This window comes from Pectinophora gossypiella, chromosome 13 (genome assembly GCF_024362695.1).
Source record: "Pectinophora gossypiella chromosome 13, ilPecGoss1.1, whole genome shotgun sequence".
NCBI classification, from domain to species: Eukaryota; Metazoa; Arthropoda; class Insecta; order Lepidoptera; family Gelechiidae; genus Pectinophora; species Pectinophora gossypiella.
In genome coordinates this window covers 2,131,601-2,153,071 of record NC_065416.1, presented here as the reverse complement: position 1 = coordinate 2,153,071, position 21,471 = coordinate 2,131,601, and the positions used below count along the sequence as shown (strand labels likewise).

At 38.0% G+C, this 21,471-nt stretch overlaps 1 protein-coding gene across 2 annotated transcripts in view; it reads right to left on the bottom strand.

The window, feature by feature from the left end:
* LOC126371692 (calmodulin-binding transcription activator 2) overlaps positions 1-21,471 on the bottom strand; it is a 273,169-nt gene that overhangs the window by 35,507 nt on the left and 216,191 nt on the right. For both annotated transcript variants that reach the window (XM_050016993.1, XM_050016994.1), the window contains exon 6: positions 6,494-6,565. In XM_050016993.1, coding sequence (XP_049872950.1) covers positions 6,494-6,565 — 72 coding nt within the window. The remainder of the gene's footprint in view (positions 1-6,493; positions 6,566-21,471) is intronic.

Genomic DNA, 21,471 nt, shown 5'->3' with positions numbered 1-21,471 from the left:
AGACTGACACGACTGGTAGTTAGTACATCAATTGCCACCTGTTGCACGGTAACATCGCATCACAAATTCAATTACCACCCTGCGGATGTGGTGCCATTTCCAAATGCCATTTTATAATCGAATGCCGGTAATCGATTATAGAAATAATGGTTTCGTTGCTTGTAGTTGCTATGAGAAGGTTCTATTAAACAGATAGACATCACTAACATTAAAATAATATGAATTAATTTTGATCACGTAAACATTGTAGTTACAACTATATCCCTACATACATACATAAACTCACGCCTGTAATCCCTAAAGGAATAGGCAGAGCCACAAATTATCAAAGACAACTCGCAGCCACTGTTCATATGATGTCCTAAACTGGATATGATGAACCTTATGGTGATAAGGGATCTGCCTATCGTCCATAACATAAGTCCATCGTGTAAGAAAGTACACATTCTCTCTGTTGGGTATGCCTTATATTAATAAATATATAAACTTCTACGGTCGTCTTCGGGTCGGCCATAATATCTTTTCAACGCCCAAGTCAAAGCCTCGAAGCCCTTGGTGCGCGAATCGCACTTGATCGGGTTTTTAGTAGGTATTACGGTATGCTCGAGAAAAGCAGTTGAACGCGTTCTATGTTTTTATTCCCTCCCAGTTCAGTATAGAAGCAAAACAACAAGTACGTACCTATTTCACAACATCAAGCATTTTATAGGAGAATAATTCCACCCGTCATGTTCAAGCACCTATAAACGGAACCCCTAAGGAAATTACGACCAGATACTAAAGTAAATAGGGACCAAAGTACCTTTTTCACTAAGTAGCTTAGGTAAATAGAACAAAGAATATTTCGCTGTCTAGTACTAAATTAGGCACTACGTCCCTTCGGGCGTTTTCTGAGCTAAATAGCTGTATCCGGGCAAAATATTGCGCTTAGATAAAAGAAAAGGTTACTTTTTTATTGTTTCTTTAAATGAATTGGCTGTTGTTCTGAATTTGAATTACCCGTTTAAAGGTTCTTTTTTTGAATCAAAGATTTATTTTGTGCGTTACTTATAAAATATCCATTTCATTTTAATTTGATTAAACTACCGTGTAGGTAGCGTAAAAGTAATTTGGAATTACAAGTTCTTTGTCTTAAATAAATGACTTTTATAATTATAAGTAACTAACGACCCGCTCCAGCTTCACACGTGTTGTGTCATATGAGTTAGGTGACGATAGATTAAAAAATAAAATATTTTCCATACAAACTTAATCGCCCTATTTCACCCCTTTGTGAGGTTTGCTTGGAAAAATAGTTAAATATGTTTAAATTTCAGAAGAAGTATTAAGTTTCACATAAAATTTGCACTTGTAGGACGAACTAAACTGCAAGAAAAACTGCCATGGAAAATTTGCGATTCCTGGCACTTGTAGTTTCGAAGATATTGTCATGTAGAGTCAGTAAGTCAATGACCATTCGCTTTTGTATTAAACTTGTATATAGATTTTCATTATACCTACTTAATTCATACCGGTAAACATGATCTGCACTATTTTATGTTTTTTTTAAGAACGTCTTGAGCCCTGATCTGAGACTATTCTTACTTCTTTTTCCCGGCTATACAGATTGTGACGTTCGTTAAGTCTTCTTCTATCATGTGGGTTGTGGGGTGAAATACCAACCTCATCAACCCTGATGTCAGGGTTACTATTGAGCCGCCATAGGCCCCTGACATGACTCATGTAACGACTACTTACATCAGTAAGTACTAACCGGGACTAACGGCTTAATGTGCCTTTCGAATCACAGAATATCTTACTTTTTTGGACAATCAGGTGATCAGCCTGTAAGGTCCTAACCAAACTAGTGATCACAAAGTGATTTTTGTGATATGTTCCTCCGGGACCTCCGGATCGTGAGCCCACGATTACTCAACCACTGAACCACGGAGGTTAAGTAAAAATTGACTTCGTTACCTACTGAATAAAAAAAAACTGTCACTGTCTTTTGGACTACTCTTACCCAGCTATGCTACTGATGCTTGAATGTACGGTCACGAGCATTAATATGTATACACTTTGGTACCATGTCACATTAACTTTTTTGACAAATTGAACTGTAAGTCTCACTAAATGTCAAATTATGTTAGTGCGACAGAGACCTAAAGTGGGTACATTATATTGCTCATGACGGTACATATAACAGCAACCAACCTATCATACATTCAGCTCCTTGCAGGATAACCCACAAGAAATTCATATTCAACAAACATTTACTGACAAGGCAGAATGAAAACCACTTAACTAAACTACAGCGCATACAAACTCCAAGACTCGACTTCCGGAAGTGACAGAAACAGCCGGTAATGAAACTGAGTGATCAAATATTAAAGTTTAATTTCATTTGTGGGCTGCATATGACGTATTGCAACGAAGCTAGGGTTGAAGACAGGTGGAAGGTAGTTGTGGTAGATAGAAGTCTAGTAATTAAACTTTGTACTAGGTATTCTCCACGTATCAAGCCACTCTGATGCCTAGCGACCTGTGGGCTAAGAAGGACCCCGATACCGACCCCGCCGGCGTGGTCGACGATTTCCCTCATTCAGCGCTTATCCACCCACTAGGGTCGATTAATTCTTTCAAATATTTTTTCCTCTCAGATGACGCCCTGAGCCGAGGTTCGCGCCCAACTGGGCACCCTCAGGCCTGTTGTCTTAAATGTTGTACCGGGTGAGAGCCTTCCGCTCTCCCCATTTGTCCGGCCAAGTAGTTAATGCCATCTGCGGCAAATCTACAATAAGTCACGTCAAAAAAATGTGGGCTAAGATCACAATGGTCTCCAAGTAGAGACCGACGCAGGCGTGGCAGACCGAGGCGGAGATGGCGTGATGACTCGGATGCTTTTCTGGAAGGCAAGCACGGCAAGCACTGGAGAAAGAGTCCTGGAAGAAATGGAGGGAGGCCTTTTCCCAGCCAGGGACACGTCATGCTAGATAAGACTAGGTATTAGCAAACACCAGACATAACTGCGGACTAATTCATTATTCATAATCATTTATTTCATTATCAATAAAAATGGTATTACAGTAACAAGACCAGACCAGACAAGACCAGTAGTAATATTCAAGACCACATCCTGGACATTCCATGGACCGCGTCCGCACGCTTTCACTTACTCCATAGCGGCTTATGGTCAACTAGACTTCAGAAAATCCAGAGAATCCAGAAGGTAAATCTAGCTCGGCTTCCGATACGAATTGGTGCGGGTGGAGAGTTACCATTCTAGTTTTTTTATTAATTTACTTATTAAATAAAATAGGTTTACGTTTGACCAAAATCTTACTCGATGGTGAGTGAGGATGTCACCTAAGTTGATTAAAACAATTATGTAAAAAATATGCTTTTTTTAGGTATATTAATACACCAAAACACAAAAACCAGATTCAGTAACAAATATAACTGAATCCGTTAATAATTCACAACCGGAAAGTTGGCTTCAAAGTTCCAAAAGAAGGTTAAAAGTTACATTATTGTCATGTAAAGTCCTCAAAAAGACCTTTTCAACGAAAAGTAGGTCTAAGTGAAGATGGCAATAAAAAGCTGGAAATTTCAGCAACAAATTTAATTACGAACACAAATCTCCAAGTTATGAAACAGAATCTCCCGAAAGGCTCTAACGGAGCGTAAATTTTGTGAAAATTCAAACTGCCGAGATTCGCTCAGATTCTATTAATATTACAGCAAGTGGAGGGAAAAATATTTCCTTCCTATTTCGTTAATACGGGAAGTTCGACGGAAACTTATTGGCGATATGTTTCGCAGGTACAGTGGGAAACAGGTCAACCAAGTCGGGATTTTCGTTTGAAAAGTGATCACTATAGTTAAGGAAGTTACGGCATACAACCCTGCTGTACTGTCTAACAATATCTTATATGATTAGTAACCATTTAGTGCTGTTTTCACTGACACAGTTGGCTCGATCATAATAGATGGCGACACGGCTCATTTATCACGTTGGTGTAACAGAAAAGTGTGGGTACTGAGATCATCTTACAATTCATGTACTTACCTTAGACTATCCCATTGGGATAATCAACCTTTTAGACTCGTGTCCTAGTTAACTTATGTTATTAATTGTTAAATTATTTTTTTTTAATAATGTGATACATTAACTGTGCTCCTACTTACAAATTACTATTAGATATAAGTTCATATTAAAGTAATTAGTAGAGACTCTTTGTGTATTCAGTATTAAAATTTAATAAATAAATGAAATAAAAATAAATATAGTCGTGAGCTTATGTAATTACTAACAGCAGCGGCTGAGGATGCTGCTGAGAAGAAGAGGGAGAAGTATGCAGCTCTATTGCCTGCATATAACTTCGTGCCCGTTGCCGTGGAGACCTTTGGTAGCTGGGGGGCGGACACCAAAATCTTTGTATCAGAATTGGGTCTCAGGCTCAGGGAGAAAACAGGTGACTCCCGCTCCGGCTCGTTCCTGGTCCAAAGGCTGGCCATTGCCATTCAACGCGGTAATGCGGCTAGTGTTGTGGGCACCTTTGCTCCGGGAACAGTGAGGGGCGGGTTATTTAATGACTAGTTTTTAAGGTTGTTTTTGTGACGTATTGTTATAATTAATATTTACAATTAAATAAAGTAATTTATTATGAACTTTAATAAAAAGAAATTTAATTACTAATTACTTATCTATAGCTTTTGCTATGGATTTCTTTTCGTAATGTTCATTTGACCAGTTATTTTAACTCTTAGAAACATGAATATAGCATTTATTCGTGCCTAGGGAAACTCACAAAGAGAAAATTTTAATCGAAAAAAGTTCTGTCATGCCGAGACGAGCATGTTAACCATTACGCCGCATTGAGCGACTTGAAATATCTGACGAATACGTCAGCTTCTAGTCCAAACCCCACCACTAACCCAGAGGATCAGCGTGGTTCAGTATGCTCCATACCCCCTCCGGTTCATTGAGGGGAGGTTTGTGCCCAGCAGTGGAACGTATATAGGATGTTTATTATGTTATGTATTCGCAAAGCCACTCAATTTCATCAATACCAAGAGAAGCCGAAAGAAAAATATTCCAAATACCTAAATAAACTTTCGTGGCTTTTTTTTAAATTCAGAAGGGTATCAAAAGCGTATATATCAAGATTTCATATTTCAGTTTCGGCGGCGGTGGTCGGATTGAAAAATTGCGACAACATATATCATTGGATTTCTTCAAATTAAATGTGAACAGGTTTCGGGATTTGAAGATTTTTCGGTCGTTGAATCTTTACAGAAGTCTCTGAAAAGTTTCGGGTTGGCACTCAACGAGTATTATAGCGATTTGAATTGAAATCTTTTGGAATCAACTAAAAAAAGCGAAATTGTTTAAATTAGGGATTAGTAAAGCTTCTTTTATATTCACAGATAATCAATATCTGTTAAATTTACTTTTTGAACATATTACTTGAAGTTTTTACCTATAACCAAGTACCTTTTAACAAAAGTAGCAAAAAAGAAATTAATAGCAGAATCTTTATCGGATGCAGGCATTATCATTATTTTGAAATATTGGTCATCAGTTAATTTAATTTAGATATTTCTTATGTTTATATCACGTGTTGCTGTGCGGATCATATATGTGATATTCTATTAATATTATCAATTATTGTTTTAAGTTTACGCGGTTATTATTATAATTAAAGCACATAGTAGCGGGTTCTTACCACGTATCGGGAGTCTCATATATCCATTTAAACGCGGTAAGAACCCGTTACTATGTGCTTTAATTATCAATTATTTACCGTTATGGTATGCAATCAATACTTTGAGTGTAACCAATCACAGTTTTATCGAATGTAAATGTCAATTTTGTCATTCTTTTCAAACAACGTCTAAATTTTAATCTCTTTTGTGGTAAAGTTTGGTAGTCGTCACTTCATAAGTCAAAAAAAAGACATGAATTTTGTGACCCAAAATTCCACTTGATATTAACTCAAAATCATGGTCTCAATCATCCCCCTCAGTATTCGTTGCGATGTCACTTACACCCTGTATATCAAATGGTGATAGGTATAGGAAGTTTTCTAGAGTGTCTATATATACGTTTTTACAATAAAATACCAGATAATATTTTAAATTAGTCAGAAAATAAATTTAAAAATCACGTGAAGCATACTTTAGTAAAAAAGCTTATTATAAGATTAATGATTACCTAAATGATAAAAATTTCTGGTATTGAATGTGTTCCTTTAGTTATTAAATAACTTGTAATGTACCCTCATTGATTTAAAAGATGTGTTGCTGTTGCAGTTTCTTGTCATTTCTTCTCCTCAGCCATAACATCTTGCGAAATGACGTAAAATCAAAATTGTTACATTGACCTTCAACAAGTTTATCCATGATAATTACGTTGAATAAATTATTCTGATTTCTGATTTCAGTGATTTATCTGTTACGCAGATTATTCGTAGATATACTAATAGTGGAACGTATAAAGGTAACTAACTACCTGGAGCAGCCAGTAGCACCGTCGATGGAAAGTAGGCAGAATGGCTGAGTGTACGTAGCACCCGTAGATACACTGTGGACAAGAGAAAATAAAGTTTATATTTATATTAATATACATACACACAACAGCCTCCGTGGTCTAGTGGTTAGAGCGTTAGGCTCACGATCTGGAGGTCCGGGTTCGATTCCCGATGGGGACATTGACGAAATCACTTTGTGAGACTGTCCTTTGTTTGGTAAAAACTTTTCAGACTTGAATCACCTGATTGTCTGAAAAAAAAGTTGATTCCGTGCTTCGGAGGGCACGTCAAGCCGTCGGCCCCGGTTATTAGCCGTAAAAATACCTTCACCAACCCGCAGTGGAGCAGCGTGGTGGAGTATGCTCCATACCCCCTCCGGTTGATTGAGGGGAGGCCTGTGCCCAGCAGTGGGACGTATCTAGGTTATTTATGTTATGTTATGTGTACTATAATACATAGAGGTTGCATGAATTATCTATGGAAAATGTTTTGTTGTTAAACTATTTATATGTACTTATTTAAATCTGTTATAAAACACAACTATTTGTTACCCAAATAAACTAAAATAAAATAATACTAAATATCCAAACCTAACTAGTATTAGGTTGATTTTCCTTTCGGGTTTGAAGGTTAGACAGGCTGTCGCTTCTGTAAAAAACCGGATCTGTCCAATCTTCAGGATTGATAGGTAAACGAATCCTGTGAGTATTTTGTGTTTTAATTAATTACTTAATAACGGCCTCCGTGGCCCAATGGTTGAGCGTTGTGCTCACGATCCGGAGGTCCCGGGTTGGAATACCGTTGGGGACAAACGACAAAAAACACTTTTTGATCCCTAGTTTGGATAGGCCATTACAGGCTAATCACCTGGTCGTCCAAAAGTAAGTCCGTGCTTCGGAAGGCACGTTAATCCGTTGGTCCGGGGTACTACTTACTGATGTAAGTATGTAATTGTTATATGCCTTCGTTATTTTTATAATAACCTGGGTCGGGGTTCGCCATTCTTCTTTTTATCAACTTTTGGATGTTGTTAATTTTATTTTCACTATGAAATGACCTGTTTTCAATCTTAGTGTTGCTATACTAGCTTGTGCTCAAGGTGTGGGGCCTGGTTACTTGTAGTACAGGTGTAAAGCCTTTAACAGGAACCAGCTCCCACAAAAATCTATGTTGTCTAACCTAAGATATACTTAAAATAATTTAAAATAATATTTAAATCTGTATCTGTCTATATACTTAAAAAAAGTTTTCATCTCGAGCTCCTCCGTGCTTCGGAAGGCACGTTAAGCCGGGACCAACGGCTGCATTAGCAGTCGTTAATAACCACCAATCCGCACTGGGCCCGCGTGGTGGTTTAAGGCCCGATCTCCCTATCCATCCATAGGGAAGTCCCGTGCCCCAGCAGTGGGCTGGTGATGATGATGATGAAATAAACATTTTTATTTATTTATATGAGTCTTGTCAGGGGCCTATGGCGGCTCAATAATAATAGAATAACGTATTTTCATTATAATTTCAATGATATTCCCATCAAATAGGCCCTCCATTCGCTCGACCACCTCTAGAAGCTGCACTGGAACAAAACTCGTACAATTGGCACCTGAACTAACTTCGTTACCGGACCAGCCTTTTCATTTCCAAGCACCCACCAAGTTGGAAACTATGAGCGTATTTGCAATATTTTATTAATTTTCTGTAAATAACTATTTTTTCTGTAATTTTCATATGTGCTTTTACATTTAATTATAAACATTATTTAAACTCCACCACGCTGCTCCACTGCGGGTTGGTGGAGGTGTTTTTACGGCTAATAGCCGGGACCAACGGCTTAACGTGCCCTCCGAAGCACGGAATCATCTTACTTTTTCGGACAATCAGGCGATTCAAGTCTGAAAAGTCCTTACCAAACAAAGGACAGTCTCACAAAGTGATTTCGACAATGTCCCCATCGGGAATCGAACCCGGACCTCCAGATCGTGAGCCTAATGCTCTAACCACTAGACCACGGAGGCTGTTAATTTTATGTACAGTCATGAGCAATATGTACCCACTTTAGAACCCTGTCGCACTATCATATTTGACATTTAATGAAAATTACGGTCTAATTTGTTAAAAAAGTTAATGTGACATAGTACTAAAGTGTATACATATTAATGCTCGTGACCGTACCTATGTTCAATGCAAATAAAGAATCTGAATCTAAATCTTGCTTCTGAAGACACGCAGAAGCTTTAGTCTCGTCTTTTGACGAATCAATGTGGCCTCTGTGGTCCAGTGGTTGAGCGTTGGACTCACGACCCAGAGGCCCCGGGTTCGAATCCCGGTGGGGGCATATCACAAAAATCACTTTGTGATCCCTAGTTTGGTTAGGACATTACAGGCTGATCACCTGATTGTCCGAAAGTAAGATGATCCGTGCTTCGGAAGGCACGTTAAGCCGTTGGTCCCGGTTACTATTTACTTATGTAAGTGAGTAATCGTTACATGAGCCATGTCAGGGGCCGTTGGCGGCTCAATTATAACCCTGACACCAGGGTTGATGAGGTTGGTATTCTACCTCACAACCCACACGATAAGAAGAAGAAGAATGTGGCATTCGAGCATTATGACAATGAAGGACTTTCCAGGCTACTTTCTTCAAAAACAATATAGATGGAGCTGTAAAGATTTTCCTTCGTTTAACCTTCAAATTTTATGGATAACAGACATATGCAAGTCTTATCATTGTTTTTGGGTTTAAATGGCGATCCTTTTTATTACACCCAGGCACAATTTCAAATTCCACTTGATATTAACTCAGAATCATGGTGTAAATCATCCCCCTCAGTGTTCGTTACGATGTCACTAACCTGTTACAGGACGCAAATATAACCTCTTCTGGTTTTTAAGCAATCTATTATTTTTTAGTTATTTCCAGACTACATTCGCAAAAAAGTCTTTGCGATTATTGGACAATTCTCACATTTTTGGTGTGAACTCAGGGGAAAGTACATCGTCGGACACATGGTGTTCGTCATCCGTCAACGTGTTAACGGTTTGTCTTAAACTTGACTTTGACAACTCTTCAGCTTTTGCGAAGTAATACCTTTAAAAAGCTATGTTTACCCGGAATAAAAATAAACTTGCTTTACAAGTCAGTCGATTACATAAGATCACTAAATCTTTTAAGGGGCAATGTATACGTTTTTACAATAAGATTCCCATTGACATTCAGAATTTGCCTTTCAACTGTTTTAAGACAGTAGTTAAACAGAAAATTTGCAAAAAAGGTTATTATAAGGTTAGTGATTATTTAGAAGATAATTATGAATGCATGGTATTAACTGTCTGAAAACTGATATTAGGCAGCTAAATTACTCATTTGTGTAATAATATTTTATGTTTATATTTTTTTAAAAAAACGTCATGGGCCCTGCGCTGAGATTTTTCTTTTCCCCGGCTATACAGGTTGTGAGAAGCTGCAGTAGTTTTAGGCGGATGAGATGTTACCTACTGAATAAAGATATTTTTGAATTTGAATTTGTGGCCTCATTTAGGCGGCTTTTCCACCAGAGCTGTGCTAGGTAGCTAAGCGGCGTACGAGGAAAAATATCCACCAATAGAATCACTTCATTTCAAGCAGGTCTGGTGGAAAAGCAGCCGTAAGTATATCAATTAGCTTCTATTTAGACTGAGACAATACAAAACAATGGTTCGAGACAAAGTTATCTATCATTCGGCAAACAATTGTTTTCCGACCCAATTGGCTCGATCATTAGTTGTCCCTCAAGACTGTAATGAGGAGACAAAATGTCACTGCGACAAAAAGTTAATTGATCTTTAGACATTGTGCGATGGGCTGTCAACACATTGGTTCGCTGTTTTTAAGATTTCAGTTCCCGCGTGACGAAACCCGTACCAAATCCGCTGAGTTTCACTTTAGTCTAAATGGCCGTAAGTAAGGGAGTAAGGAAGAACGCGCAGATTGTTTGTCTCTCTCGCACTTACGTGTTAATGTTATCGCGGTAAAAATGAGTGGTGTCTGACATTTGGTTTAGAAACGAAGTAGATAGAATACCTCTATTAAAGCCGTTTTAAAAGTAAAAAATTGTTTATTACAGAATTCCATAATATTAATTACATAATGCCATAAATCATCTGAAACAGACGTATAAGGCCAATGATGATGATGATGATGAATGCCAAAGCTATTCGAAACGAAGTCATAGGAGAGTAAAATTACTTGTCCGGTATTCATTGAAAGTAGCCGAAATTCTTGTATTAGTACAAACAAGTGACCATTTTTATATCAACTAGAACTGTAGAATAAAATCCTTAAGAACTAAGGGTGGTATTAATAAACGAATCTCAAGTCTCTGTTTTTATACGAGAACTGTCACATTGACATGATCTTGAGGGCAGTCTCGAAGCTGAGATTAGTTTATTAATACCACCCTAAACCTCATTAGAGTAGTAAATCGCTCCCGCTGCCTCTTATCCCTGTACCGTTTAAAAGCCAGCTCTGGAGCAGCAGTTGTGCTGTATGTTTTATTCAACATTTCTTGTCCACTACCAGCACATACCTCACACACTCTACACCAACGAGACAAAGTCTAGATTCCAGTAACGTCGTCCACTGAGTTCTAAATACGTCTGATAGTACCCACATTGATATCGGAGCCATTGCTTGGGGAATTCGAACTCCAGTTTCTTTTTCCAAGACTCGCAAGATGTAGTAGGTGTTATCTTTTTTATAATGGAAGTTTTGTTAATGTCTTAGAATGATGTCATAGGGTGCGCTGTGACGTCAGATTTCAGGACCTTGATTTTTAACGGCCTCTGTGGTCCAGCGGTTGAGCGTTGGGCTTACGATTCGGAGGTCCTGGGTTTGAATCCCGGTGGAAACATATCACAAAAATTACTTTGTGATCCCTAGTTTGGTTAGGACATTACAGGCTGATCACCTGATTGTCCGAAATTAAGACGATCCGTGTTTCTGAAGGCACGTTAAGCCGTTGGTCCCGGTTACTACTTACTGATGTAAGTACGTTACGTTACATGAGCCATGTCAGGGGCATTTGGCGGCTCAATAATAACCTTGACACCAGGGTTGATGATGTTGGTAATCCACCTCACAACCCACACGATAGAAAAAGGACCTTGATTCCGACATCGCTGACGTGGTTGACGAGATCCTTCATTCAACGCTCATATCGCTTCTTCTTCTATCGTGTGGGTTGTGAGGTGAATTACCAACCTCATCAACATCGCTATTGGCCCATAAAAGTCGATTAATTATTTCAAATGTAATCCTCTCAGACGAATCCAAAATCAACGATAAGAAATTCAAAAGTGAAAAGAATATTTTTGATTCTACGTCTTTTCGCAAGGTGGTAATAGGTATATGACAAGAAACTTATTGTATTTAATGGAAAGTGATGATGCTATCTTAACAACTTTTCTTACCATCAGGTGAGATTGTGGTCAAACGCGAGATATCATTAAAAAAAACTTTGAAGAGTCCCAATTATTTAAAGAAAAACGACCGACATTCTAAAACAACTTTTGCTCTCATTCGGTGGACTTTCCGCAACTCCACTCAAATCCGACGATAAGATGGGATAAGTGCCTAAGGCCTCCACCTTCAGGTTATTTATGTCCAGACTTCGCTGCGTTTCGTGGACACTTCCTAATGTTCTTTGAAGATAGCGTACCGTTAACATAACAGATTATTGGGTATATTAGGGACCGGAGATTTTTTTAAATTCAAGATTAGAAGCGAATTTTTGAGTGCTCAGATTCTGTTAGACTAGTTTGAATTAGGAACGATTAAAACATAGGTCGCGTTTAGCTATACCCATTTTTTGGGGAAATTTTATAAGCCTCTGCAGCCAAATTATGTGAAAAAAAATCGCAAAAATTCTGACTCTGGGACCATGGGGTCCTCCTTCTGCCCAAGCGAAATTCTTTTATGTATCGTCATCAAACCGTCACCGTAGGCGAGTTTTCCTAAGCACGTAAACGTACCGAATCGTCGGAAAAACAAAATTAATAAAGTAATTGTTTTTACCTTATTAACATTTAATCACGTATCGACCTATCAAAAATAGTTTCAGAACACTTTAGGTGCAAAGTATACCCCAAAATCCGCAAACGGAAAACTTGTCTAAACGGATTTCGCACATGCCTGCTCTCTGCAGCATAAAGTTAAAGTCTCCCAGACCCAAATCTCGAGGCTAATTTGTATGCTGCCCGTACTTGCACTATTATAACGACATCCTTTACCAGTTCTAGTTATAAATCTGGAGCTATGACGTGGCTCCGAATGCTTCTGACGTCACTGTCTTCTGAGACCAAGTGATCAATCTTCGGATATTATATCCCAGTTTTACTAGTTCTGAGCGAGACTGCTCCCGTTCAAATGTTCATTTGTTAAAGATAGATGGCTACTTAGGGGCTAAATACTACAACACTAGTCACTATAGGCATCTGTGATAGCTCGAACTTACCTAACCGCAAACGATTACAACAATCAACAGTGACAGTGATTTTTATCACTATAGTTAAATATGCCAGTTTACAAGTGCTGAGTGTATACAGGATGTTAGTGACATCGGTAAAATTTTCCGTCGCAAAATTCATTTTCAATTCTATATGTTTGCGATGGAAAACTTCACTTGATATTAACTCAGAATAATGAGCTCATTCTGATTTGATAACAAGTGGAATTTCCTGTCGGAAAAATTCATGGAAATGTTAGTGTTTTTTAATTGTTTTCAGTTCCATACGGCGACGGAAAATTCCACTTGATATCAACTCTAAATCATAGTCTGAATTATCTATCAAAGTCTTCGTTACGATGTCCCTGTATAATACATTCACTTTTGAAACCGAATGTCCCACACTATCACACCTTCATCATTCAATCACAAATACAAATAACCCCACAAATACCCAAAAACCCTCACTAGTGACGTAATAACAAGTAAACGTGTATCTAATGGCTCCTCGAGTAGAAACCGGGCTCGCAACGGGTCGTATTTTTGCGGCCATCGCAGCCAATAACCGGTTCTGTGGAGCAGTTCTGTGGGGATATCCGGGACTTTGCCCGGTTCAAGTCCGGTGCAAGTTATAAGAATTGTTCTTTAATCACTTTTTACTCTCGTACTGGCAATCATCACAAATTAAAGGTGATGCTTCTTTCGGTGTAGCATTCTCCATGCTATTTTTTAGGGAAAAATGGGGCAGTGGGTTCCTTCTTGCCTTCCGCCCAAAACGGCAACAACTGGCAAAAAGTAGGTTATTTTGAACCCTAAAAATTACTTAAATATAGACAGTTCTTCTCTCGTGTGGGTGGTGAAGTCAGTGACCGAGTAATCAAACCAAGAGGCTTTTGACGGCTCGATAATAAACCTAACACCAGGGTTGCTGAGGTTGGTAACGATACGTCTACTCCTACTATAATGACTATAATGTCCTCGTTCTCATACCAGTAGGAGCGCCCAGTAGGAGTAGAAGGAAACGGGGTGGTAATCCTCCTCCTCACAACCCACACGATAGAAAAATAAAAGAGTGCTTGAAATAGACATCTGAAGGGTTAAATATCTCCTTTCGAACAAAAATTCGGTTCATATACGACAAAGTTATGCCCGAACAAAAATAATAAAAAAAAATATTCGGTCGAATTGAGAACCTCCTCCTTTTTTGAAGTCGGTAAAAAGCCCTCATTGTTGCAATATTGCTATTTGATATTTACTGACATTGCGCACTTACTGTTTCATGCGCAAATGTCAAAATAAAAAATGAAAGACTTTTCAGGCCACGTTCCCAAAAAAGTATATAAATGGCGCTGTTCAGATTTAACGTGATAATTACCTATTTTCTCATTACTTATAATCACACTCACAAAAAACACAACACACACACACACATTACTCGGGTACATAATTATTCAAAAATGTAATTTAATATCAGGGGCATATATAAAAATAATTGTTGCTTAATATTTGGGTCCATAAGTATAGAATTATGTTACTAACTATATTGCTTATCTTTATTTTGATCAGAATAATAATGTATGGAAGATGTGTTGCGCCTATGTGTAATAGCAAGGGTCGTAATTTATACCCAAAAACAAAGATAAAAGACCCATATATCTGTTATCCATGAAATTAGAAGGTTAAACGAAGGAAAAACTGTGCAGCCCCATCTGTATTTTTTTGGGGAATGTCATTTGGAAAGAGAGGAAGGGGAAGACCAAGAAGAGCATGGAACAGATTAAAGAAAAGGTTAACGTCGTGTCTTATAGGGAAGTCAAGGAATTGGCCTTTGATAAACTGGAATGGAATGGAATATTTAGATTGTAAATTTTGATGTTTAATTTTTTATTTTGGTGTTTTGTTATTTTAGTTTTAATATTTTATGAATATGGGTAGGTTAAGACATTTTATTAATTGTTATTTATTATAGCAGTAGTTAACGTAATGTAACTTGTACCGTCCGATCTTTCATTGTGTATGCTTGAAAAAGTAGAATTTGGTGATACTTACTATTTTTATGCACTGTAATCTGCAATGTACCTAACCTGAATTCATGCAATAAACGTTTATTATTATTATTAAAATACTACACCGACAAGAGCGTGGCTCGTAAATTAAAAACGTCTAAAAAATTGGCTAGTTGATAAGGAATTTTATGACTTGAATGAATATTTTCAACAACAATGACATTTAAAATTGACAAATGTTTATAATGTGACTAATTATTAGGTAATTACTTAACTCCTTGATGCTTAATACTGACATTATTTGTAATATTGTACGTCCGACATGGACAATGGACATGCTGTTGCGACAATTTTATAATAAGTATATGACACCTGCGTGTATGTACCTACACAGCTTCTCAATAAATAAAAATAAAAAATGTTTCTTGTTTCTTATTTGTTGTTTCTTAATTGATAACAGCCTCCGTGGTTAGAGCGTTAGGCTCACGATCTGGAGGTCCGGGTTCGATTCCCGATGGGGACATTGTCGAAATCACTTTGTGAGACTGTCCTTTGTTTGGTAAGGACTTTTCAGGCTTGAATCGCCTGATTGTCCGAAAAAGTAAGATGATTCCGTGCTTCGGAGGGCACGTTAAGCCGTTGGTCCCGGCTATTAGCCATAAAAACACCTCCACCAACCCGCAGTGGAGCAGCGTGGTGGAGTATGCTCCATACCCCCTCCGGTTGATTGAGGGGAGGCCTGTGCCCAGCAGTGGGACGTATATAAGCAGTTTATGTAATTGATGATAATGATGTCATTTGGAAAGTCCCATAAAAGGAAGGGAGTATTTAGCAAAGGCAATCGCCCCCTTCATTCCCTTGCACCACCGCTTAATATCCGGCCGAAAACCGACTTGTGAGTGAATTAGACTTTTACGACGCAACGAAATCCGCGGGGCACAGCTAGCAAGACGTAAATTGCCATTACCTATATTTGATTGCTTAGCAGCTATCTAAAGAGGATTGACCTACTGGCTAATGATAAGGAAGACATTTTTTTTTGACGTGACTTATTGTAGATTTGCCGCAGATGGCATTAACTACTTGGCCGGACAAATGGGGAGCGCTGAAGGCTCTCACCCGGTACAACGTTTAAGACAACAGGCCTGAGGGTGCCCAGTTAAGCGCGAACCTCAGCTCAGGGCATCGTCTGAGAGGAAAAATATTTGAAAGAATTAATCGACCCTAGTGGGTGATAGCGATAAGCGCTGAATGAGGGAAACCGTCGACCACGCCGGCGGGGTCGGTATAGGGGTGTAAGAAAGACAAACACGATGACAAAATATAAGGAAAGCGCTTTGAGTTGGCCATATAACATCGCACCACTCAAGATAACGGCCTCCGTGGTCCAGTGGTTTGAGCGTTGGGCTCACAATCTGGAGTTTCAAGTTCAAATCCCGGTGGAGACATATCACAATCACTTTATGATCCCTAGTTTGGTTAGAACATTACAGGCTGATCACCTGATTGTCCGAAAGTAAGATGATCCGTGCTTCGGAAGGAACGTTTAGCTGTTGGTCCCGGTTACAATTTACTTATGTGAGTAATCGTTACGCGAGCCATGTTAGGGGCCTTTGGCGGCTCAATCATAACCCTGACACCAGGGTTGATGAGGCTGCTATTCCACCTCACAACCCACACGATAAGTAGTAGTAATGTATACCTACATTAATTTAAAAGATGTGTTGCTGTTGCAGTTTCTTGTCATTTCTTCTCAGCCATAACACCTTGCGAAATGACGTAGATTCACAAATGTTAAATTGAACTTCAACAAGTCTATCTATAATAATAACGTTCAATAAAAATGATTGATTCTAGATTTCTAGTTTTATAACTATAGAATTAAATTATGAGCTGCACTGTGCATAAAGACACATTAATACTAAAGAACTTCTCTAAAAGCGATCTATTTATTCTTTCTAACAAACTATTTCAAACAGATAGTACTTATAACTGGTGATAGACGTAAAAAAAATCACAGCCTAATACGTCCTAATGAAAGAAAGAAAGAAAGAAAGACATAAGGTGAAGGTGGAGGGGCCAAAGCCATATATTTTTATCGCACTGACTGTCAATTGTCATAATTGTTTTCAGTTTGAATTCAAAATTCGAACTCCATCATTCATCGTTAATAAACGAAAAATATTTTGACGGTCAATTGTTTTTGATTCAACGTTATTTCGCAAGCTGCTTACTATTTATAGCTGAGAAGAAATGCCAAGAAATATTACCCGCGTTTGTCTCAGTCAACAGTCTTAGATAGAATCACAGTGGCCCAGCAATCACAATGGGGGTGTGGAAGATCGCTAACTGCTACTCTTGGCGACACGCCAGCTCTCTCACGATGACAAATACACTTCTGCTTTACGAGATCGATGGAGATAACTTTAAACTATTGCTTCGAGAAGGTTCTACGCACGGTGAGTGAGTCTCATTCACGCCTATAGGGATCAAAATTTAACTTGCAAATGGTGAGATACACACGGTGCTACTTGAAATACACGACGAATTTATTAAAAACATCATAGAAGGAAAGCTACAAGGAAAGAGAGGAAAGATCAAGAAGAGCTTACATGGAACAGATCAAAGAGAAGATGAACGTCGTATCTTATAAGGAAGTGAAGGAATTGGTCTTTCTTCTTCTATCGTGTGAGTTGTGAGGTGAATTACCAACATCATCAACCCTGGTGTCAGGATTATTATTGAGCCGCCAAAGGCCCCTGACATGGCTCATGTAACGACTACTTACTTACATCTTACTTATACGTATCATCTTACTTTTTGGACAATCAGGCAATCAGCCTGTAATGTCCTAACCAAACTAGGGATCACAAAGTGATTTTTGTGATATGTCCACACCGGGATTCGACACCGGGATTCGCGTGGTTGAGCGTTGGGCTTAGTTCCATATTACAATATGCACGAAATGAGAAGTAGTCATTATTTATTTCTTTATACCCAGTCTAACGGAGAGAAGTTATTAAAACGTTACCTAAAGCTAAAGCTTGACATTTCAAATCTAAATTCCCGTTTACGAATCTAAATAAAAAACCCTAAACTTAATTTAAAGTTAAAACAAAAGCCTCAGATCCCAACCAACTGTAATAACAAAGCGGTGTTCATTTGAAAAGAGATAACTTTAAAATCTTTAGTACAGTTAAATGAAGCGCAATAATAGAGTTTAAACTTTTAGATTCGTCTGAATAAAACCGGTTAAAACTGGAAATACACACGAGTAAACCGGTATATAGCAGATATAACTGGAAACTCGTTCGATCTTTTTAAATCTACTGTCTTTCACAGCGTGCTGTTGCTTCGTTTTCTTTAAATCGTTTGATACTTTCCTTCACAAAGCGATATTATATCTTGAACCATTTGTTTTATTGTAAACATATTGGTTTATTTTGTTTATTGTTTTTTCTAATGTAGATAAACAGGACATACAAACAGTTTGAAAATTACATAGAATGAACTGTCATTCTATTGTGCCAATTTTGGTATTGATTTCTTAAGATAAATATATAGATAGATACATACAGGGTGTTAGTGACATCGTAACGAAAACTTTGAGGGATGATTCAGGCCATAATTCTGAGTTGATATCAAGTGGAATTTTCCGTCGCAAAAGTATGGAACGGAAAATAATTTAAATAAGCTCTAAAATTTTCATGACTTCTCCGACAGGAAATTCCACTTGATATCGACTCAGAATCATGGTCTGAATCATCCCCTTCAGTATTCGTTACAGTGTCACTAACACCCATACCTACTTGTATGGCTACTGTATGTACTTGTATGGGGTGTAAGTGACATCGTAACGAATACTGAGAGGTATGATTCAGCTGATTATTCTGAGTTAATATCAAGTGGAATTTTCCATCGCAAAAGTATGGAATTGAAAATAATTTAAAAAAACTAAAAAAATAACATGAATTTTGCGACGGAAAATTCCACTTGATATTAACTCAGAATCATGGTCTGAATCATCCCTCTGAGTATTCGTTACGATGTCACTAACACCCTGTATACTAATGACTATATTCCAACTAAAGTAGTCAGATGTACATCGATCGCAAGTGCCCACTCTTCACCGTGAATTCTGTTAGAGCAACGTATTTTTTTAGTTATTTAATTTTGATTTAACATAATTAACTTTAAAACTGTATTCCTAGTTGCACTTGTCAAATCAACTATAAGGTAAGTACCCATTGTCCACTGAGTGTACTGTATTTCTTAAATTAATAATAATTTAATCCGACAGCACGGAACATTTTATAGGTTTTCCTTTACCGACAAGCAAAAACATACGCCTCGAAGGCAGTAAGTAATAACCGAACAAAATGGAGAATAAATAAAATTAAAAGGGCATTACTGCACAAAATACGAGCTTGCACAAAACTGGGTTCGAATACGGACCATTTACTTGTCATATTGGCCTTGACATGCGCACATAAACAATACTCGTATGCGTCCTGCATGTTTATGCATTTTCCGTATTGAGAAGCTCAGGCCGAATTCAATTTCGGAGGCAAATTTTAAATTTATTTACAAATACCCATACATAAACTTTCAATCGTAATTTTGGGACAATCAGCGCCAAGTGTCAACATGTTTTAAGAAAATAAGTTGCCGCTGGTAAGTAGTATACAAGTATATTATCTATTCAACCCTGCTTGTCTGCATTTTGTAATAGGTGGTTTAATGTAGAATAGAATAGAAATAATTTATTTTAGATAAGTATAAGTAAGTATAGGTAACAGACTCCGTGGTCTAATGGTTAGAGCGTTAGGCTCACGATCTGGAGGTCCGGGTTCGATTCCCGATGGGGACAATGTCGAAATCAGTTTGCGAGACTGTCCTTTGTTTGGTAAGGACTTTTCAGGCTTGAATCACCTGATTGTCCGAAAAAGTAAGATGATTCCGTGCTTCCGAGGGCACGTTAAGCCGTTGGTCCCGGCTATTAGCCGAAAAAACACCTCCACCAACCTGCATTGGAGCAGCGTGGTGGAGTATGCTCCATACCCCCTCCGGTTGATTGAGGAGAGGCCTATGCCCAGCAGTGGGACGTATTTAGGCTGTTTATGTAAGTATAGGTACACAGTAGGACTGAACATAATAATTAAACCTTATTTCTAAAAAGGAACTTCAGCTCAGCAATATGTTGTGACACTCCGACATTGAGGAAGCGCCACAACGGTGATTTTCATCAGTGCTCCAAAATGTGGTAAATACCCAATCACGACTGTCTCATATACAGTCCTTTTAATGTACTAGTGTACTTATATTGGAAAATGAAATTAAATAACATTCGTACATTTTTGTGGAAATCCATATCTTGATATAAGTAGATTGACAATTGAAAGAATGACATGAGAAAAAGGGTGTTGTTCAATGAACAACGATTCTAAAAACAAATTCGGAAATTGAATCGAAGTAGCGCAGCTTACTAAATCAAAATGGACCTGAAATTCTCATGCCCCCGAAGTTAAGCTTCATAATCCCGTATGAATCGTGTTTCTCTAAAGGTGCTCTACGATTCAAAGTTGCTACAAACGTAATTACATCTTCAAAGACTAGCATCGGAACAGCCCAGGTTCGCTTTACCACCTGAGGCCTTTTTGCCCATAAACAAGTGACAGTCTTGCGTGCTGTAGCCGTGTGGTACAAGTGCAAAGGAAATTTTAAATGGGGCTGGGAAATGGAACGTGCTGGAAATAGGTTGGATGGTTTTCGGTTTTCTGGGAAAGAGGAGTTCGTGAAAGGAGCTTGGGCGATTAAAGTAAACTATATAGGTCATAAAGGGGACTTAAGTGAAAAATCTTTTTCAGAATCTTACACGTCGCAGTGACAGTGCTTGAAATAAGACCTGCACAGGCCAAGCTCCAAAAAAATACTAAAATGAGTCAAATACGAGTAGATAATTGAATAATATTTATAAAAAAGATAACTTAAATGCGCCCAGCGCCTTATCCAGCCAATTAGTTAGTTGTAAACGGCAAATCTGAACTAAGTCACGTCAAAAAAGTGGGTCAAACAAATCAAACAAATTAAATTTAAGTAATTTAGATTATGTCAAATATTTTGGACACAAATAAACATAAACAATAAAAGTAAACACAAAAACAAATAATATTAAACACAATTTCACGAGTCGATTTTTGGGTCAAACCCTTTTTTATGATAACGGTAGACTGTATCTATTTAATTTTCTTTCATCATCATTAATTTAAGAGCCACGCTCTTGTCGGTGTAGCATTCTCCATTGTTATCTATCAAACGCCAATTCTTTCACATCCTTATAAGACCCGACACGTGTAAGCTCTTCTTGGTCTTCCCCTTCCTCTCTTTCCTTGTAGCTTCCCTTCTATGATGTTTGTAATAAATTCGTCGTGTCTTATTAAGTGTCCAATCATCTTGCCTCTTCTGTCCATTATC